General features: G+C 42.0%; 1 protein-coding gene across 2 annotated transcripts in view; it reads right to left on the bottom strand.

The window, feature by feature from the left end:
- Window positions 1-20102, bottom strand: part of SLC25A13 (solute carrier family 25 member 13) — a 210262-nt gene extending 190160 nt beyond the window's left edge. Inside the window, exon 1 of one of the 2 annotated variants that reach the window (XM_007982099.3) lies at window positions 19915-20102. In XM_007982099.3, coding sequence (XP_007980290.2) covers window positions 19915-19929 — 15 coding nt within the window. In that variant the 5' untranslated portion in view covers window positions 19930-20102. The remainder of the gene's footprint in view (window positions 1-19914) is intronic. The other variant, XM_073009117.1, reaches the window with a different exon arrangement.
- Between the last annotated feature and the right edge of the window lie 576 nt (window positions 20103-20678).

The following is a 20678-nucleotide window of genomic DNA, read 5'->3' as shown; positions in this document are numbered from 1 at the left end:
CTAATATGAGATAATTACATAAAGTGCTTAGCACCAAAAAGGACACACAGTTAAAGTGCTCATAAATGGTATCTATTACTATTTGTATTATTTATCCAAAGACGTTTATATTCTACCATGTTTATGCCTTAATAAATCTAAATGATGGGTAGGTAAACTGGCTCATAATTTGGAAGGGAGAAATTAGCAAAAGAGAAGAGAAAGAAACTCACAGATCTTCAAACACACTCACCAAACCACTAAATAAACATTGCGGCCATCCTAACTCATCATCGTCTCAGCTACCCTGCCGCCAACCCAGAGTTCCAGGTAAAGCAAATCGTTAATGATCACTACAAGATTTCTCTGAGGCCCACTAAATTTGTATCAGGTCCTGCTACAGTCTATTTAAGGATAGGTAAGTATGGTTCAACAGGGGATGGATTCAGAAAAATTACTACCAGCCTCCTGGGCCTCATCTCTACAGTAATTCCATCTAATATTCACCAGTCAAATGCTGTGTGGCTGTTTGGAATTTCCATTTATACTACTATCTCCCATTCCTATCTTCTTGTTTAAGCGTCATTTGCTATGAATGAAGAACACTTACACAACTTAATTGAAGACAAAGCAAAGTTACAGTGAGATGTACCAGTTTTCTGAAGGTGTATTTCAATGAATTCTACCTGGTAGCAAAACCAATTCCCAGGAAGTTCTATGAGCTAGAAAAAGGAAGCCACAGAAATGTAGTCACCCTTTTAAAGTCAATTCAGAACAGCTGCTCAGCATGCATACTTTGTATCACATAAGCTTGGAATTATTAGACTTAGTTCATTCTTGGGCTTTAGAAGCCTGGAATTATTAGACTCAGTTCATTCTTGGGGTTTAGAAGAGTCATCAAACTTTAGATTGTTTCCAGAAGGCTTACTTTCACTGTTACATTTTTTTCTCATATATTAACAGCATGTAAATATTTACAGCTATGGTGTGGAGACCATCAGCATCACCTGGGAACTTTTAAAAATACAAATTATCATGCTCATCCCAGACCCAAAGAATCAGTAAAGAAAACTGCCTGATTTTCTTTATCATTCTTCTTCTGAATTTGCATTTGTAAGAATAGATTCCAACATTAAAACAATATTTTTATATCAAGAATTTTAAATCAAGTAACTGGTTTTCAAGCATATAGAGTAAATGACTAAGAAGAAAGGGGTCCTTTACAAATTACTATGAAATATTATTTGCCACTTACATTAACAGGATAAAGAATTTTGTTGAAATTTGATAACATTTTACTCTGATTCCAAATTTAAGGGAAAAAGAGAGGGTTTTGGTGGTTTTTTTTTTTTTTTTTTTAGTTGGGGGTCTCACTGTGTCACTCAGGCTGGAGTACAGTGGTGTGGTCATGGCTCACTGCAGCCTCACATTCCTGGGCTCAAGCAATCCTCCCACCTCAGCCTCCTGAGTAGCTGAGGCTATAGGCATGTGTCACCAGGCCCCACTAATTTTTTTCAATATTTTTTTGTAGAAACAGAATCTTACTGGGTTGCTCAAGCTAGTCTCAAACTCCTGGCGTCAAGTGATCCTCCCATCTTGGCCTCCCAAAGTGCTGGGTTTACAAGCATAAGCCACCATGCCTGGCCCAGAAAGGAGCAATGTTGGAACAGAAAAACTCTATGCATAGTTTCTTCCATAAACTGGGAAAAGTCTATCATTATTTAACTTTAGTACGGAAATTTCAGGTCGATTCAATGAGTCTATGCTCCACAGGAACAAAATTTGAGAATCACTGAATATGTAAAACTTTTTGACACGATAAAACACTGGTTATAATTGTGTAAGTCATCAATAGCGTTTGCAAAACATATACTAGGCTAAGTACATCCTAGAAACAAAAACAATAACACAATTTCAAGAACTGGTGTTTTTAAAAAGGCAGGGAGTGGGGGAGAACATGGCAAGAAGAATAAGAAAGTTATCTTTCAGGATAAATGAATTCACTCTCATTCTAATATGAGTTAGAGCAGCCATAGGTAGGGGGTCACCAGAAAAGATATTCCTACCTGTAGGAATATTTTTTAAACAGACTTTCTTATAATGGAATCAAGCTAAAGTTGCAGGCTCATTACTTTAACAAATCACAGTGGTACAGAATGGTGTACTCAAAATAGTTGTCAGATCTAACAGAGGATGGTGGGGAAGAATATACGAAAATCTACATGAAAATAAGAAATGCTAATTTGAAAAATGAAATGCAAAGAAAAGAAAAGCTCTCCTCTTACACTGAGAAGCTCTAGAGATGTGAGTCCTCCATCTCTGTGAGGGTACCTTACTCCTCAGATCATCCCCAGCTCTGACAGAGATCAGGAAACCAAGTAGATGCTCCGGAAGTGCTGAATACTGAATAAAGTCTTTCAGATCAGTAAAAATCTGACGTTTACAATGAAAATAGGCAACTCTCTTCAGATCAATGGTTCTCAAAGTGTGGAGACCATGAGCATCACCTGGGAACTTTAAAAAATACAAATTATCATGCCCATCCCAGACCCACAGAATCAGAAACTGGGTGAGGTCTAGCAATCCCCTATGGTTTAACAAGCCCTCCAGGTGACCCTGATGCAGTTAAAGTTTAAGAACCACAGCTTTAGATAATGTCCAATTTTAATGTACTGATAATAAGACTTAGGTTCTCAGCCCTTGCTGCATATTCAAGTCCCCTGAGGCACTTTTAGGTTTCACAAAACCCAAACCATACCAAAGGTCAATCAAATGAGAATTTCTAGAATGGGTATCTTTAGAGCTCCCTCAAGAAATTATGATGCATGGGTGGGCTGAGAACAATTGCATTAGAACCCAAGGCCCAACCTTAGCTGCTACGTCACCAACTGTATAGCACAGCCCTTCCTCGGCAATATTTCGCCAGTCACCTTCCCAAACTTGAAACATCTGAAAGTCAAGACAAGCACAGACTTACACTGAAAATTCTACCATCATAAAGTAAATATTTGCCTTAGATAAGAAATACAAACTCAATGAGGCAGTTCATCAAAAGCAAGCTTCTGGGTGTGTGGGTGGGTGTAAATAAGCATGCAGTGACAAGCAGGAAAGGGAGACAGAAGGAGAAACAGTCCTGCATAGTCTTTTGAACCTGAGGAAATAGTGCAGTAGGTGGCCCTGAATCCCAAAGAAAAGTATTCTTGGGTGTAACCTAACCACTTACAAGCTGCAGCCCACCCTCCTTCTTTATCTTCCCACACTAAAGACACCAGAAGGCTAAAACTACAATTTCCAGACTCCCTTGCTGCTATGCAGCCCATGTGCTATCAATTAGATAAAACTGAGGTGAGATCTGGCAAAGGTTTGGGAGTTGGGGGGTACCTTCTGCTGTTTCTGCCAAGCAAGCACCATTGCTGGAAGTGTCTAGTTTTCCTGTGGCAACCTCCTGCCCTCCCATGTCAGTGGCCACACGGTCCTGAAACACTGTCCACTTGGCAGGCAGCATTGTGACTGCACAGGAGGTCACTGCTGTCTTGGTGGCCTGCTCTGCTTGAGACTCTAGATGTCATTCTTTAGAGCTCAACCTCAAGTCTGTTTCTTCACCTTCCCAACAAATTGTGAAAGCCATTTAATACCCTGTAATAAATCTCTCTGCTTAAACCAGCTAGAGTAGATTCTGTTCTCTGCAAGTGAGCCCTGACTGATACAATCAGTAATTGCAAAAGAAAGTTTGGAATTTCCTAAAACCACAGTTACCATTAACTTGGGAAGAAGAAAAAGGTATCTCAAACTTAAGAAAATAATTTTTTATTGAAACCACTGAGTCACTCATCCTTCATCCTATAGTTTCCCTAAGTCCTAATAAATGAAGAGTAGTCATTATAAAAAAAGTTACTGAAATACAAATTAGTATAAAGACAAGACGCCCTGTTAAGCATTCTTCAAACCACAACATTTCTATGTAATCAGCTGGTAAAACTTCCTTTCACTCAACGGTTGACTTATAAAGTATCAGCCACCACAAATGTTAACCCACTGGGTAATTACACCAGCGAATCATTTCAGAGGTACTAGAGATGTTTATCAGAAGGATTCAGTAGGTTGTGACGTATGTTAGATTTCACTCTGCTCTGTTGTAGACAAACATAAACTATAAAGCCATCATCATTAAAACTCTGATATTAAGAGGCAGAGTGTAACAGTTAAGAATGAATGGTGGTGTTTTAGCTGGGTTCTGTTATGCCAAAAGAGCCTGAAACATATTAGTTCTGGATTTTACTATTATTGTTATTAAGCTGACCTCTACTCACTAGATGTGAGCAGCAACCCCTTCCCCAACAAGCTGCGACAACCAAGAAACCGTCTCCAGAGGTTGCTAAAAGAAATCTCCTTGGGAGCCAAACTACTCCACCCTCCAGCTAACAACCACTCCTTAGATGGTGATGCTCTCAGAGCTTGCTCATCCATGCAACACAATCACCTATGGGAAGGCTACAGTGTACCAGGCCCAGCGCCAGGCACCAAGGAGAAAATACCCAATGAATCAGAAACCCTGCCCCAAGCAGGGAAAGCTGACTTATCGACAAGTGGTTGGTACAAAATGTATGATGATACGTGCTATCATAAGGCAGAGTGGCAGGAGAATTAATAGCCTAATTCTGCTAAAGTTGAGGGTCACAGAGGTGGTCTTTGGAACCGGATCACTTATTATTAATTACAGCAATAACAATGATCAGCTAACTTTCACTGGGTCCTTAACTCTATGCCAGGTATTATGCTAATGGCTTTATGTATTATTTCATTTAAATACTCTATCATTAAAACTCTTTAAGAGGAAGAGTGAGTAATATCCCCATTTTTCAAATAAGGAAGCTGAGGTACTAAAGAGTCTTAAATGAGCACTAGTAGATCACACAGCCAGAAATGACCCCTGAGCTCGGATTATGTAGACACTAATTATAATACCTGGAGGATATTCCCAGAGTTTAGCAAGCAAAAAGGGGGACTTTAAAGCTACCTTTAAGAATCAAGCCACTGGACAACATTATAACTGTAACCAATTTAAAATAAAATCTTTTTAATTTGGCATTATGATTCATAAACGTCCATGGCTCAGTAGAAGGCAGAACTGCCTAGTGCAGAATATTATTCTCCAGTATTTTATGCTGAACTCAGTTTCAATTTTTTTAAACATCAAGGTTACAGTATAATTAGGAACCAGCTGCAATTTTAATTACTGCACCCAATATAATTTGTTACATATTAGCAAGTGTCAAATTACTACTGCTCCTTAAATGAATAAAAACTGATTGTGCTGATGACTGGGATGTATGTTCCTGATGGGGAACAAAGGAATATAAAAAGTATATGACATATTTATAAAGTGCTGAAAGGTTCTACTTAGGAGATCACAAGTTGCTGAAGCCCAGATAATGCCATAAAAAGTTAAACGCTTCTGAGAGAAAAGAGCTAACTTAATAAATACAGAGGAAGAGAAAGTCAAAAATGAAAGGACAACAAAGAAGTTTCTTCCACTATATAATGCCTTACCTGTCCAAAGTTCTGCTATGTATCAACCTCATCTAACTGAAGCACAGTCAAGAACCAGAAGCAAACAAAAAGGAAAAGGAAAGGGGCTCTCTGCACAGTTGGAGCCTCATCTCAAAGACGACACATCCTCTCACTTGAGTGAGCCCTCCTGGGTCCTATTCCACAGCCCACAAAACTTTTGACATGACTCTAATGCTTTGCAAACATTAGCTCACTGACACTCTCAACAGCCCCGAGGAGCAGACACAGTTATGCCCATTTTACAGATGAGGAAACTGAGGCACAGAGAGGTTGAGTAACTTCCCCAAGTCGCACAGTTAGCAAGTGGCAGAGCCCTAATTTGATTGCAAATCCATGATTTCAGCCATTATGTGACACTGTCTTTCAGAGGAAAAGAAAGCACAGAATTAAGCAGGCAAGAGAATCCAGAGATCAAAAGAAAATTAGGACACAGAATCTGATTTCTGAGCATCCCCCAGTCTGATCTTCAGGGCAAAGACAGGGAGCTTCCCACTTCAGATACGGCTATGGTTACAACAGTCCAGTGATCTGGCCTTCCTTGCTGTTCCCGGTTCTCCTCTCTTCTCCCAACCTTCTTACTGGTATAAGAATAGAGAGCCTTGGGCCTGTGTGGCCAGGTTTCTGACCTATTGGGCAACTGCAGCATGGAGACCGATTGCCTTCAGAGCCTCTGCTCTCTTCCTCTTGTTTCCCTAGGGTGGGAGTACAGCAGCCAAACATTGAGCTTAGTCCCATCCACTTCCATCTTCTCCTTTGCGCCCTTCATCCCCCTGCATTTTGTTCTTTTTGCCCTCTGGTACCTCCTAGTGCCCCATCATCTCTACCCCCAAGGACTCGGAGATCATGCAGCAGAAGCAGAAAAAGGCAAAAAGAAGAAGGAGGCCAAGTAGCTTCCTGGCTTCACTCCAATCTCTCTTGCCCTTCACTTGTGTGCCTGGAACCAGTCCCACCACACTCGTGTTTCCTCCTGTAGTGACCACAGGTCCCAGCACCGATGGCTTCCCTTTACCATGTGTCTGCAGAGGGTCCCTTTTGTACTTCCTTCCCCTCAAGTAGCCTCTCTCCCTATGGGCCACTCCTGGGAGGGAGGGGGTTAGCCCTTCCCAGTGTTTTATATTCCTGTGGAGCTTAAAAGTATTAAAAGTAGCTTTGTAATTTGAAAAAAAAAAGAAAAAGAAAATTAAGACACATCAATTGTAATGCATGAACCTTATTTACATGACAATTCAACAACTATTTTAAAAAATTTAAGACAATATGGGAAATGTGTACAATATGTACAGAAACATATTTGAAGATATTGAAGAATTACTATAATTTTTTGAGGTATAATAATGATATTGTGATTGTGCTGTGAAGAAATATTGTTTAGAGATACATAAAATATTTACAGGTATGATGGCTGAGATTGCTTTGAAAAACATGTGGGGATGAATTAGCCAGGCATGGTGGCATGTGCCTATAGTCCCAACTACTCAGGAGGTTGAGGTGGGAGGACTGTTTGAGCCCAGGAGATTGAGACCGCAGTGAGCCATAATCGTGCCACTGCACTCCAGCCTGGGTGACAGAGCAAGATCCTGTCTCCAAAAAAAAAATGTAATAAAAAAAAAAAAATGTAGGGATGAAAGGAGGAGAGAGGGCATGGTATAAATGAAACAATATTGAGGCCATAAATTGATGATTACTACTGGCTAGATAGGGAGATGAGGGTTAATTATACTATTCCAGTTTTGCAGTTTTTGAGAAATTTCCATAATGAGAAGTTTAAAAAATGATGCTGTTCTTTCAAGGACTAAGTCAAATGCCTCTTCCTCCACAATTCTCCAACCAGATTCCCCTCATAGAATGTTTCCTATTTCATGAGCTTCGCAATGGAACATTTAAATCTGACTCCACTGTGGCCAGGCGCGGTGGCTCACAACTGTAATCCTAGCACTTTGGGAGGCTGAGGCGGGTGGATCACCTGAGGTCAGGAGTTCAAGAACAGCCTGACCACCACGGAGAAACCCCGTCTCTATTAAAAATACAAAAAATTAGCCAGGCGAGATGGCGCATGCCTGTAATCCCGGCTACTCGGGATGCTGGGGTAGGAGAATCACTTGAACCAGGGTTCAAGAGGTTGCGGTGAGCCGAGATCACACCATTGCACTCTAGCCTGGGCAACAAGAGTGAAACTCCATCTCAAAAAAAAAAAAAAAAAAAAAAAAAAATCTGACTCCACTGTTAACCAGCAGCATGACCTCTTGTTTTCTCATCTGCTAAAAGTAAGAGAGTAACCATTGAATGAAAACAGCACAACTTGAGACAATCTAGCAGCGCCTTGCTTCCCAGTACTCTTCATATTCAGAGCAGCCTAGCTGACTGGGGCAGCAGCAGATACCTGAGCCCTGCGGAGAGGTGATCTTGGCTTTCTAAACTCATCAGATTTCCTCTGAAGGCTGAACCAGCAGATTCAGGCTGAATTAGCAGCAGGTCTCTCTAGCTGATGATGTGGCACTAGTGAAGGGTAATGAACTCCTGGGGTTAAGCAACAAAAATTAAACCGGCTCCCGACCTTTCATCTTATACCAAAAGAACTGGAGCTGGATCAGAGTTAATCTTTAAAAGGAGAGAGAGAATTCTAAAAATTCTAGAAATTCCAGAAATTTCTAGAATTCTAAAAATTATAGAAAAATGCACAGGTGGTTTCTTACGTAATATTAAGTAGGGAAGCTGATTTCAAACATGACAAACTCAGAAGTCATATAATCCAGAAGCCATAAAGAAAAAAAGGATAAATATTTGACATAAAAATTTAAAAAGTGAATATAAATCAGTTAAACAACTACTGAGAAGAAAAACAACAACAAAATTTGCAATAGGACAAAGGGGCAATGTTCTTCATTTAAAAGCACTCTTAGAACAAATCAATGTGAAAAGGCAAATAAACCAACAGAAAATTGGGCAAAGGTCAAGACCAGGCTCTTCTCAAGTTGCTGTTGGACACCACAAATGGATTAACTGAAATCTCCATGAACCACCATAAAAAGAGAATCTAGGACTGAGCTTTCACTTCTGGAACTGAGCTGGAAGGCAATGAAAAGACAGTGGCATCCTCAAACTCAGAATCAACATCGGCCTGCAATAAAATGAGTGTGTGAATTCTCAGAAGTGAATGAAATTCCTCGCCAGTGGGCACAACAAAGTCAAAGGAGAGACAGGATATCACCCTCTTGTCCTTCAAGCCACTTGATGACCCAGGGTACTACTGAGACTAGCTGGGCTAAAACAGCAGCAATGGAAAACATTGTTTGGACCTGCTGGGAATTTTGCCCTCTAATGTACCTGGGCTTTTTTAATCAAAAGGGAGAGTTTCTCTAGGTGCCTCCTTTTGAAGCAGCCTTTCTGTAGTCATAGAGATTCATGTACCTCAGGACAGCACAACCCCTGCCAAGGTCTGTTCTGACGTTCTGATTCTCCATCATGTGCTCACCTAGTGATTACCCATGCACACTCCTCAAGTATTTCCAAATTTTCATCATATTATTTTGTTGGGGGATGGAGGGGATTGAGCAAATGGATTATTAGAAAAAGGTTTACAACAAACCACACACATGCAGCAGAAAATCTCCTTCCCCCTTTACTTTGCCATGTGTTGGCATGTCAAGTAAATGGACAATCCAACCAGAAGTGTCTGAATGCTATGCAACAGTTACTCTGAGGCATATCTGTGTCCAGAGAAGGTCCTTGTCCTCAAGAGTTTAAAATCTAGGAGGAAACACAAAATAAATCAGCAGCAAAGATCATTTCCCTTCAGAACCTTGACATCATTATCTCACCCAAGCCATTTTTAAATGATTCAATAACTGTTATGGGCTGAACTGTGTCCCCCACACCTAATTCATATGTTGAAGTCCCAACCCCAGCCCCTTGGGAGATGACTGGCTGTATATAAACACAGGGTCTTTGCAAAGGTTATTAAGTTAAAATGAGGTGATGAAGGGGACCCTAATCCAGTCAGACTGGTGTCCTTATATGAAGAGGAAATTCGGATACAGACACAGAGGAAACCCCACAAAGACAGCCATCTACAAGCCAAGGAGAGAAGGCCTCAGGAGAAACCAACCTTGCTGGCGTCTCAATCTCAGACTTTTAACTTCTAGAACAGTGAAAAAATAAATTTCTGCTGTTTAAGCCATCCAGTCTGTGGTACTTTGTTATGGCAGCCCTAGCAAACTAATACAATATCTTCTAATATGGTCTCCATATTCCAGCTGTTCCAATTGTTTTACTTGTTTTTAACCCAGGCTCAAGCATTGTATTTGATCATCAGGTCTCTTTGGGAGTCTCCTTTATTCCAGCCTTCTTCATTCATAACACTGACATTTTTGAAGTCAAGCCAGAGGTCTTGCAGCATGTCCTACATTCTGGATTTGTCTGATTATTTCCTCACGATTAGATTCAGATTAAATATTTTTGGCAAGAACTCATGTTGTATACTTCCCATTGCATAATATCAGTCAGTAACATAATGCTAGTTTATCCCATTTGCTGATGATCACTTGGTTGAAGCAGATTTCTCCATTGTAAAGGTACTTTTTCCCCCTCTGTAAACAGCAAGTAATTTACTAGGAGATGCATTGAGACAATGGGAATTCTAACAGTCCTTTACTGAAAGGCTTCAGCATCCAATGAAAATCCATGCCTGAATCAATTATTACTTGCAGGTGGCAAAGTCCTTTTTTTTTTTTCCTTTTTCTAATTCTAGCATAGCTTCTACCGTTATTAGCTAGCATTCTTCGGTAAAGAAAACTTTATCAGTCTACTCTCCATCTCACTTTGGCTCCTTTTAGGGAGCAATAATTATCACTCATTATGTTGTGTTGGATTTTTTTAATTCAACGTATTACAATCCCTTTCCAATTGATTTGTCTTAATTGTGGTAAAATATACATACCATAAACTTTATCATTGTAACCATTTTTAAGTATACAATTCAGCAGCATTAAGTACATTCATAATGTTCTATAACTATCACCATTACCCATTTCATCATCCCGAACATAAACTCTGCACCCATTAATTAATATCCAATTGAATTTTAATTGCCATTTTTTAATAACAATTATGATATATACTCATATACAGACACACATACATACCTAATATGCATACATACACATAAAAGTGTGTATTTAAATAATGAAAATCACTTTTAACTCAATGCACCAGGAAGGGCAAATGTTAATATTTAAAGTTAGCTAATTAAAACTATTATGCAAAAAGCTGGCAGACTTAAGACGACAACATCTGAAACCAATGACCAAAATGTAACATCACAAGAAACAACCAAGAATCAGGTGCTTATCCAGTGAGTATCCAGTACCAAGTACCCAGCAATGTGATGGAAAGCACTCAGCACCATCTAGGAAGTATTCTAGCCAAAACCAAAAAAGACTCTAACTTGATCAAGCTTTTAGATTAAACTGTCACTTGCAGGAAATACTGAGTCCAAGCAACACCACAAAGATGTAATCAGCAAAGTCCAAATTGTGGGAAATTACAGGAAAGATGACCCAATTCCCTCATCAAATAAACTGCAATGAAACAACCAAAAAGGGGGCAGGAAAACCTATAGATTAACAAGATTTAAAAGACATATCAACCAGCCATGTGTGGACTGCATCTGAATATCGATTAGAACAAACCAACTATAAAAACTGTAATCTTAGGACATGGGTTTTAGCATTCCTACAGGGGCTTCAAGAAATGGGAAAATAGAACCACAACCCCTTCTGAAAATTGAAGAAAAGAACTCAGACTATATATATATACACACACACACACACACATATACACACACATACACACACACATATATATCTGCCCACAAATACAGAGAAACAAATACAGAGAAATGAAAAGAAGTATTTCTTTCTCACAAACGCTTAAAAAAAAGAAACATTTCTGTCTCTGACTGACCTCTAGGTTAAACAAACAAACAAACAGGCTCTCTTTTATCCTGCCACCCTGTTGCCATAATTTTATGGCAAGAAATATGAACAGAGGTTGATATGTCCCATTCACAAACTGCTGTGAAGAATATGAAAATCGAATGAGTCTGGGGTAATACTGGGGAAGTATTAAAAGTATTGAAAATGCAGCCAACACCAGGGAGATTTTAGCTGGCTAAGAGTTTAAATTTTATTCTGCAGGCAACAGAAGCCATACTGCATAGCAAGGTAAATTAAAGAGGGCAATGTAGCACACTGGTTATGTGCTTGGGCTCTGGAGCCAGGCTGCCTGTGTTGAAATCATAGCTCTCCTATTTACAAGCTGTGTGATCTTGGGCAAGTTACATAATCTCTCTGTGCCTCAAAGAACTTAACTACTCTGTACAGATGAGTTCCTCGATGTGTATTATGAAAGTAAGAGCACTTACATGTCACAGGAATGTTATGAAGATTGCATTAGTAAAGTGCTTGGAACAGTGTCTGGCTTCTGTGAGTGTTATATAAATGTAAACTAATGTTATTATTATTATTTGCATAAACTTTTTGAGCCTTAGGTTTCTTTATCTGACAAATGAGGTTATCAACACCTTCCCTGCTATCTTGTAGATGATTATAAAGATCAAATAATGAAGCTTGGGTCTTTCTATTATCTGGTTATATTAATCCCTGAAGACTCTGAGCTTCTTGAAAACAAATCTAGTAGCTTACTTGTTTTTGGAAGCCCAGCACAGTGTAGGCACTGACAAATAGTCATCATCACTTATGCCCTTGAATGCATTTTTTAAAGCTGCTAAGTACTGTACCCATGAACACAGTACTGCTATTATCATGGCACCAAGAGCCAATCTTAGAAAAGTCCTGTGGCAGTCTGGACAGAATGGAGAGAAAGATGCAGGGATGAAATCAAAGGCAAGGGGATCAGTGGGAGCTACAGCAATGGTACAGCTACAAAATAATGAGGACCTGAATTTGAACAGAGAAGATAAGACATATACGCTCCAGGGCTGTAGAAGGGTTTCACTGATCCACCTGTTTTCCCACATCCAATTCAGGCCAATGGTGTCTCTCCTATCTGCCCATGACAGGTACTTAATTGAACTAACTGGAGACTTTATTAGGAAAGTGAAGCTTCAGGCTGAAGTCAGGAATGACCAAAAAGATGGATTCAGTTATAAGAACTGGTGAGTTCTAGGTCAGCAGAGTTTGAAATATCTTTAAGACAGACAAGTTGGGTTTTCCAGCTAAAACTAAACAGCTAAAAATGCAGGGCCAGAGCTTGAGACAGCTACCCAGGCTGAGGAGCATCAAGGAGCCAATCCCCATTAATGGGGCAGGTAGTGCAGCAGGAACTGGAGGGAGGAGACGATCTCAGGTACAGCCTTGGGGGACACTAACCTTCCAGGTGTCCAAGCAGAATGAAGAGAAGCCCACAAAGTGCAGCACTATTCACAATAGCAAAGACAGGGAACCAACCTAGGTGCCCATCAATGGTGAATTGCATAAAGAAAATGTGGTGTATATCCACCACAGAATACCTTGCAGATATAAAAAGGAACAAAATCATGTCCTCTGCAACAACATGGATGCATCTAAGTGAATTAATGCAGGAACAGAAAACCAAATATCACATGCTCTCACTTCTAAGTGTGAGCTCAACAGTGGGTACTCATGGACATAAAGATGGCAACAAAAGACACTGGGGACTACTAGAGGGAGGAGGAAGGGGGACAAGGGTTGAAAAACTAATTATTGGATACTATGCTCAGTACCTGGGTGATGGGGGTCAACTGTACCCCAAGCCTCAGCATCATGCAATATACCCAGGTAACAAATCTGTACATGTACCTCCAGAATCTAAAATAAAAGTTGGAATTATTTTTTAAAATGTAAATTTAAAAAAAAAAGAAAGCAAGATTCTTGGTTAGATTCAGAAAAAGTGAAAGATTTCTAGATTTTTGCTAAAGTAATGCTTCTCAAAAGGTGCAGCATTAGTGCTGGACCTACATATATCTGACCTGTACAGGGAAGGGAAAAATACTACATTTTTGGGCAAAATTCCTCATTGGTAAACTAGTACATTCTGTTTTGAAGACGAGGGTAAAGTGTACTATCATTCTAAATGCATATGTCATGCTGCCAAACACTAAAATAAAAACACATCTTTGCTGGGAAGAAAGATGAAGAAAGAAGAAACAAGAAGGAAGGAGGAAGAAGGAGGGAGGAGGAAGGAGGAAAGAGGAAGAAGGAGGAAAAAGAACGAAGGACAAAGAAGAAAGAAGGAAACGGAAGCAGCAGCAGCAGCAGCAGCAGCAGCCACCGCCGCCGCCACCTGCAAAGGGGTGATATGAGAGGCTAGAGGCCAATAATGAGAGATGACATCATGAAAGCAGATGGCGAGAAAGGAAAGGTAGGACACAGGGTCATGTGAGGCCAGATATGAGGACAAGCCAGCAGGTTTAGAACTGAGGTTACTGGTGACTTTTAGGAGAAGGGCATTTAATTTAGTTCATTTCACCCAATTAGAGGGTCTGTCTGGTTAAACAGGCCATGTAGCTGTTTTTTTGCTCGGTAGCTGTTAAATACTTTGCTAAAGGAATTGTATCACTACACAAAGGCATATCCCCCTTATCCCCAGCAGAACCAACACATGTCTCAGTGTCACACATTCCTTTGTTGCAAGGTCCACCCTAAGGCAAACCTGCAGAGTCTTATGAGGAAACCTGTAGGTGTTTATGAGGCAGCAAACGCCAAGCAGAGAGGAGGAAGCGCTCAGCAGGAATGCCATCATAGATAATCCTCACAGATAGTGGAGAACAAAGAGAGGAATGGTTCCCTCTAAGAGTTCATCAAAAGCAGAGACTGGTCTTGGGACTAAGGGCCTAAGAGACCAAAGCACTGAGGACTCAGAGCTCCTCTGACAATCTTCTAAAAGAACTCAATATCTAAAAAAGACCTGCTCCCTGACTTTTTTACACTACACATCATCTTTCAACTCCCCCGACACCTTTCCAACCATCTATTTGCTGTAAAGTCGTATGACCTAAGCTACGGAACACAGGCACCACATGGCCCTGGATGAGGTTAGCCCAGGAGAGAGGGCTCTGAGACCAGGTTTACTCTTTGTAATGCTTCCCTCCTCCAGCACCTTCTCTGATCACAAAAAACCACTGAGACTTTGCAGGAGACAGAGCTTTCAATCAATTTCGAGATTAAAATCTATATTCTAGGATTATCACAAAACTGTATAAACTTGATGCCTAAGCACCCAGGAGACACCAGGCAGGACTAACACAAAACTGTCAAGAAAGAAGAGAAATTTGGAGAAACCCCTACATACCCCTCCTTTGAACTGACACACCAGGGACTTTAACTTAATCTCACTGCATTCCTTTCTTACTCCAAGAAGGAGCCAGCAGGTCTCTTGAAGCAACGTGCACCAAATAACTGTGGTTGTCAAGCTTTCAAAAATCTCCAGGCTCAGGCCACACCCAAGTCCAATTCAATCATGATCTCTGGAGTGAGACCCAGGCATCAGCAGTTTTTTATACCAGTCCAGAAGACTTCAATGTGCTGGGAATCACTGGCCTAGAGCAGTGCTAATTTCCATTCATGGAAATTTGGACCAATAACAAAAGTTTCTGGGACTCCATTTCTAGGACTCTCCTGGTAAAAGGGGATGGGACTGAGGAGGGAAAGGGTAAAGATCATTATGTTAACATAAATTCCAAGGCCATCCAGCTCCACAAGTTAAGAACCCCTAAAACCCAAAGAGTGGAGCCACAGACACTTGTTGTTTTAATAACCATCATCATGGCAGCATAAAAACAACTCAAACCTCCTTTCCTCCATTCCGAGCACAAAAACTGATTTGCTTTATTATGATATCACCAAATACCTAGCAGAGTTTTTACCATAGGGGAGAAAAAACTTTGCCATTTGAAGAATATCTTTAATAATCTTAATGTTTTATCCTCAATGACAAACCTCTGAAGAGGGTTTCATGATGGGTGAAAAATGTGGAAAACACGGAGGTTAAATATACAGCCCAAAGCCTGGGCAACATAGCGAGACCCCCATCTCTACAAAAAAAAATTTAATTAGCTGGGTGTGGTGGTGTGTGCCTGAGGTCCCAGCTCCTCAGGAGGCTGAGGTGGGAGGATCTCTTGCATAGGCTATAGTGAGCAATAATCACACCACTGTACTTCCACGTGGGTGAGACAGTGAGACCCTGTCCCAAATATATATTACATATATGTGTGTGTGTATATATATGTGTGTGTATATATATATATAATAGTCCAAATCATAAGTAATGGAAACTGGATTAAAGTTTCTACAAAGGTATATGTCAGTGGTGACAGTTACACAACTCTGTGCATATTTTGAAAACCAATAAATCATATGCTTTAAATGGGTAAACTGTATAGTACTTGAATTATATCTCAATAAAGTAATTAAATAAAAGGTATGTGATAATTCCTATCCTGTAGGGATTTGCGATCTGGTTGGAGAGATGAGAAATACAATGAATACGTACTGAAATGAAGCATATACAGAGTGACAAAGGTGTTCTAAGATAATTGGACTGGGATGATCAGGAAATACACACATCCATACCCGACGGCATGCGAACTCTCACACATACACCTTCGCAAATGGAACTCTTTGTAAGGCCTGGGAGAGTACTGCAGAGGTTAAGAGCAGAGACTCTGAAGACACATCGGCAAGGTTCAAATCAAGGCTGTAGCACTTACTTGTACAAGCGTGTTAACCTCCTCAACTCGGTTTTCTTACCTGTAAGTTGAAGTCAAAAACAGAAAGCGCCTGCTTCTTAGAATTAAGAAAATTAATTGAGTTACTATTTGTAAAGCACTTGGAAAACTACCTGGCATGCAATAAACAGTAGGTAAGGCAGTTCTCAAATAAAGTCTGGTTTACACTAAGACACCTAAGCCCCTCCTAAGTCATCTCCCACACCTCTCCCATATACTTTACTCTCCACCATCCTAAACTACCAGGCAGACATGGTAGACAGAGTGAGGCCACAGCTGCTGCAGCCAGACTGGCTGGATTTGAACCCCAGCTCCATAATTTCCTAATTATCAGATCTTTTTTTTTCTTCTTTTTTTTTTTTTTTTGAGACAGAGTCTTGCTCTGACGCCCAGGCTAGAGTACAATGGCACGATGTCGGCTCACTGCAACCTTCGCCTCCCAGGTTGAAGCAAATTCCCCTACCTCAGCCTCCCAAGTAGCTGAGATTACAAGCATGCACCACCATGCTCGGCTAGTTGTTTTGTACTTTTAGTAGAGATGGGCCACATTGGCCAGGCTGGTCTCAAACTCCTGACCTGAGGTGATTCACCTGCCTCCCAAAGTGCTGGGATTCTCCATCTCCCCATTAAAACTACTTAGGGGAAGGTCATGAATAATTAGAGGAGATCAGGAAACTAACTGCTAGTTGTGGTTACATCTATCCAGAAAATATCAAATCTGCTTAAATATTCAAACAATTTGTCACAGTGAGTGTAGTGAGTGTTGGAATTCTCCTACAATTGCTGAGTCCCCAGAGTCTCAGTCCAATTTCCTAACACTCCATTGAGGTGAAGTTCTCTCCTATCCAGGCTCCTCAACTTTTAAGAGGGAATGTCAACCCTACCCCTATGGCTCCGTGTTCAGCCAGCAACATGGAATAGCTATGTTCCAGGGAAAAAGCAAGGAGCACGGGCTTTAACTCAGGCTGCCAACAGGATCAACTGATAAAGGTGATGCCCAAAGGCAGTTCAATGAGGGACATTCTTGGAATAAGTTAGACCAGCAGCTTCATTGAGGGACCTTTTAAGGCCACATTTACTATACTGCCATTGAGTTATAATAAAGGACATGATAAGAAATGGCCTTATGTAACCCACAGACATATATCTGTGGTCACAAGGTAGTTTCAAATGCAGTCCACTCACAGCATATAAAAGAAACTGTTCAGCCAGGCACGGTGGCTAACGCCTGTAATCCCTACACTTTGAGAGGCAAAGGCAGGCAGATCATGAGATCAAGAGATCCAAGACCATCCTGGCCAACATGATGCTGGCCTACTAAAAATATGAGAATTAGCTGGGCGTGGTGGCACGTGCCTGTAGTCCCATCTACTTGGGACTTGATTTTTATATATCTTGTTGGATTGCAAAGTAAGTATATATGATGTGAGCTATCAGATATGCCAGAAAGAGGTGAGTGCAAATGAAGACATAAACAAAAACACAAGCTCCCAAGTAGTAAAAATGAACATTTCATTTTCCCTGACTCATTACTTAGCTAAAAATCAACTGCCCTTGATATGTGATACTTCTACTATTATGTAGAAATACGACTAAAGAGTTCAACCAACTTCCATATCACTTATTTTACGTTTTTTGTTGTTGTTGTTGTTTGTTTTTGGGGGGTTTTTTTTGAGACAGCATCTCACTCTGTTGCCCAGACCAGAGTGCAGTGGCACAATCTCGGCTCACTGCAATCTCTGCCTCCTGGGTTCAAGCGATTCTTCTGCCTCAGCATCCTGAGTAACTGGGATTACAGGTGCCCACCATCATGCCTAGCTAACTTTTTTTGTATTTTTAGGAGAGACAAGGTTTCGCCACATTGGCCAGACTGGTCTCGAACTCCTGGACTCAACTGACCCGCCTGCTCCAGCCTCCCAAAGTGCTGGGATTACAGGCATGAGCCACAGCACCAGGTCACTTATTTTACTTAATATTACTCAAGTCTTATACTCTTATTTCTATGTACATGTCTCAATTTATGTTCCTCAATTACCTTATCTCCTAAAAAAGTAAAAGTATTTACATCACCTGCAGATATAAAACTAACAGTAAAGAATGGGTACCTAGCCCCACCTACTCTAGGGAATTAATTCATACCAAGACTTGTACCTTGGTTGCATGCAAATTTAATGCAAAGGAAAGGTCAAGGGCTATTGGGCTTGAAAGGGTTAAGGTAGCTTTCAAAATTGAATCCTAGTGATGCTCAGAGAAACTGCTGAAAAGTTATAGATACATATATACATACACACACACACCTGTGTGTTCATACGCACACATACATAAGTCCATGCACCCAGAGTACTTTCCTAAGGATGAAACTCAGAGTAATTACAGAAAAGAGAAAAGCCACTTAGGCCACAGAGACTAACAACATGAAGAAGCCTACAGATCTAGGGAGCCTGGAGAGACTTAAGTCATAGAACAGCATTTAAATATATTTGTCTGCTTACAATTTCCATTGCAAATGTGATTAGTTTGCTTGAATAAATAGGAATATGATGTGTTGGCCATGTTTTCCTCTTGAGGGTTATCACAGAGTTTTGATTAAGGACAAATGTTTGAAATGTTAGGTATATTTAAGTTCACTGCACTTAAAATGAGCTAAGAAGTTGTATAGGCTTGATTAGAGGGCTGCCTTCGTGAACTTAAATTAAAAGCAATAAATTCCAAATGATTCAAGTGATTGGGACTAAATATGGTATTCTGCCAGAGAAGTTGAAATGCAGTCCAAAGAGACTGAAATGGTGTCCAGGTTTCAAGAAATGGTGAAAGAGGAAAGGTCAAGTGTTGGAGTTGCCTTTCCTCTGGGTTAGTGAATGATTCACATTACACAGAATCTCTTTCAAGTACAACTTCACAGGAGTGACAGGCTCCCAGGACAATCTGTTTCATCGTTTCCAAAAAGAAGCCTCTCAAATGCTCCGAGGCGGGTATCTGTAAGTGTTGTCAGATGGAGAGAGGGAGGGGGAAGATGGGAATGATGGGAAAGCGGGGAGGGGGAGAGTCCCTGGACTTTTTATTCACAAAGGCGCAGGCCAAGTCTCCTAGGCAGTTTACAAAACGGAAGTCAAAGTGACTTCCCTACTGGCGGGAGGCGGAGCCCTTGAAACGTAATAGGATCAGGCTTTGGCCGGGCTGTGGCCCCTGAAAGAAGCCCGGGTCAACAACCAGCGGGGTCAGGAGCAGGAGAGCGCTGGGGAGGTCGAGGACCGCCAGTGCTTCCCTGCCCAGGGTGCACCAGGCCCCAGTCGCGCCCGCTCCTCTTCGTCGGCCCTGGCTCAGCCGCGTGAGACACCAACTCCCCTCCCGGGCCAAGTGGGAGTGTCCGGCCCGCAAAGTTTCCGCTGCGAGGTCGGACCTTGGTCTCCGCACCGGCCGCCTGTGCTACCCGGGAGGAGTGGCCCCCTTCCTCCCGCAGCTGCAAGGTGGAACGGCTGCCCGGCACCCCATTTTGCTCCGCCTGTGGCATCAACCCAGACACGTGAGCGCCCGAGCCTCTCACGCCCCCAGGCTGATCCGGCAGGCGCATTCCCCCCCGGCCTCGGGCCCATGGTTACCTTGGCGGCCGCCATGATTCGCCCTGGTTGCCGGTGACTGCGGGACCCACTCACTGGCTGACTGGCATTCGGGGCCCGGGCGGCTCCCTTCCAGTCCTGGCGGCGGCGGCGGCTGCGCGGGCGGCGATACGGCCCGGCAGCGTGCGCGCCTGGCCTGCCTCCCCACGCCCTCCCGCCGGCGCGGGTCATGCGGATGCTGCCCGCCCATTGGCTGGGCCCAGCCTTGGCCGCCGGGGTGCGCGTGATCCAGCGGCCTCTGCCCTGCGGCCGGGGAGGGCTCAGGGCCTGGGGCAGTGGCGGGACAGGGACACGTGACCCCCGCTGCGCTGTCCAGCAGCGGCGGCCTCTGCGGCGTGGGCAGAAGTACCTTGGCCGTGTGCAAGCCCGTCACCTGAGGGCAGGTGGCCCCACCGGGGAAGCTGCTGACTTCTGCTGATACCAGGGGCTACTGGGCCCTCGGACCGATGGGAGGGGCAAATAACGATAGATGGTGCACAACCTGGGGAAGTTGAGAACTCCACTAGGACACATGCTTTGCTGGATTTTTTTTCCGCTGTGCGTTCCCTTTGAAGGGGCTCCACTGGATCCAAAAAGACTTTGATCCAAAAGCATTGACTTGGAGAGATTGCAAACATTGCTGGCAGGCCTACTTTTAGATCAAAATCGGTAAACTCTTACGAACCCAACAGGTGAATGTAGTGCAGAACGTATATTTATGGGACTACTCCATTTCAGCCCTACCTGTTAAAACAGCAGAGGTCAAA

Source organism: Chlorocebus sabaeus, chromosome 21, assembly GCF_047675955.1.
Source record: "Chlorocebus sabaeus isolate Y175 chromosome 21, mChlSab1.0.hap1, whole genome shotgun sequence".
Taxonomy (NCBI): Eukaryota; Metazoa; Chordata; class Mammalia; order Primates; family Cercopithecidae; genus Chlorocebus; species Chlorocebus sabaeus.
This window is presented reverse-complemented; position numbering and strand designations above follow the sequence as displayed.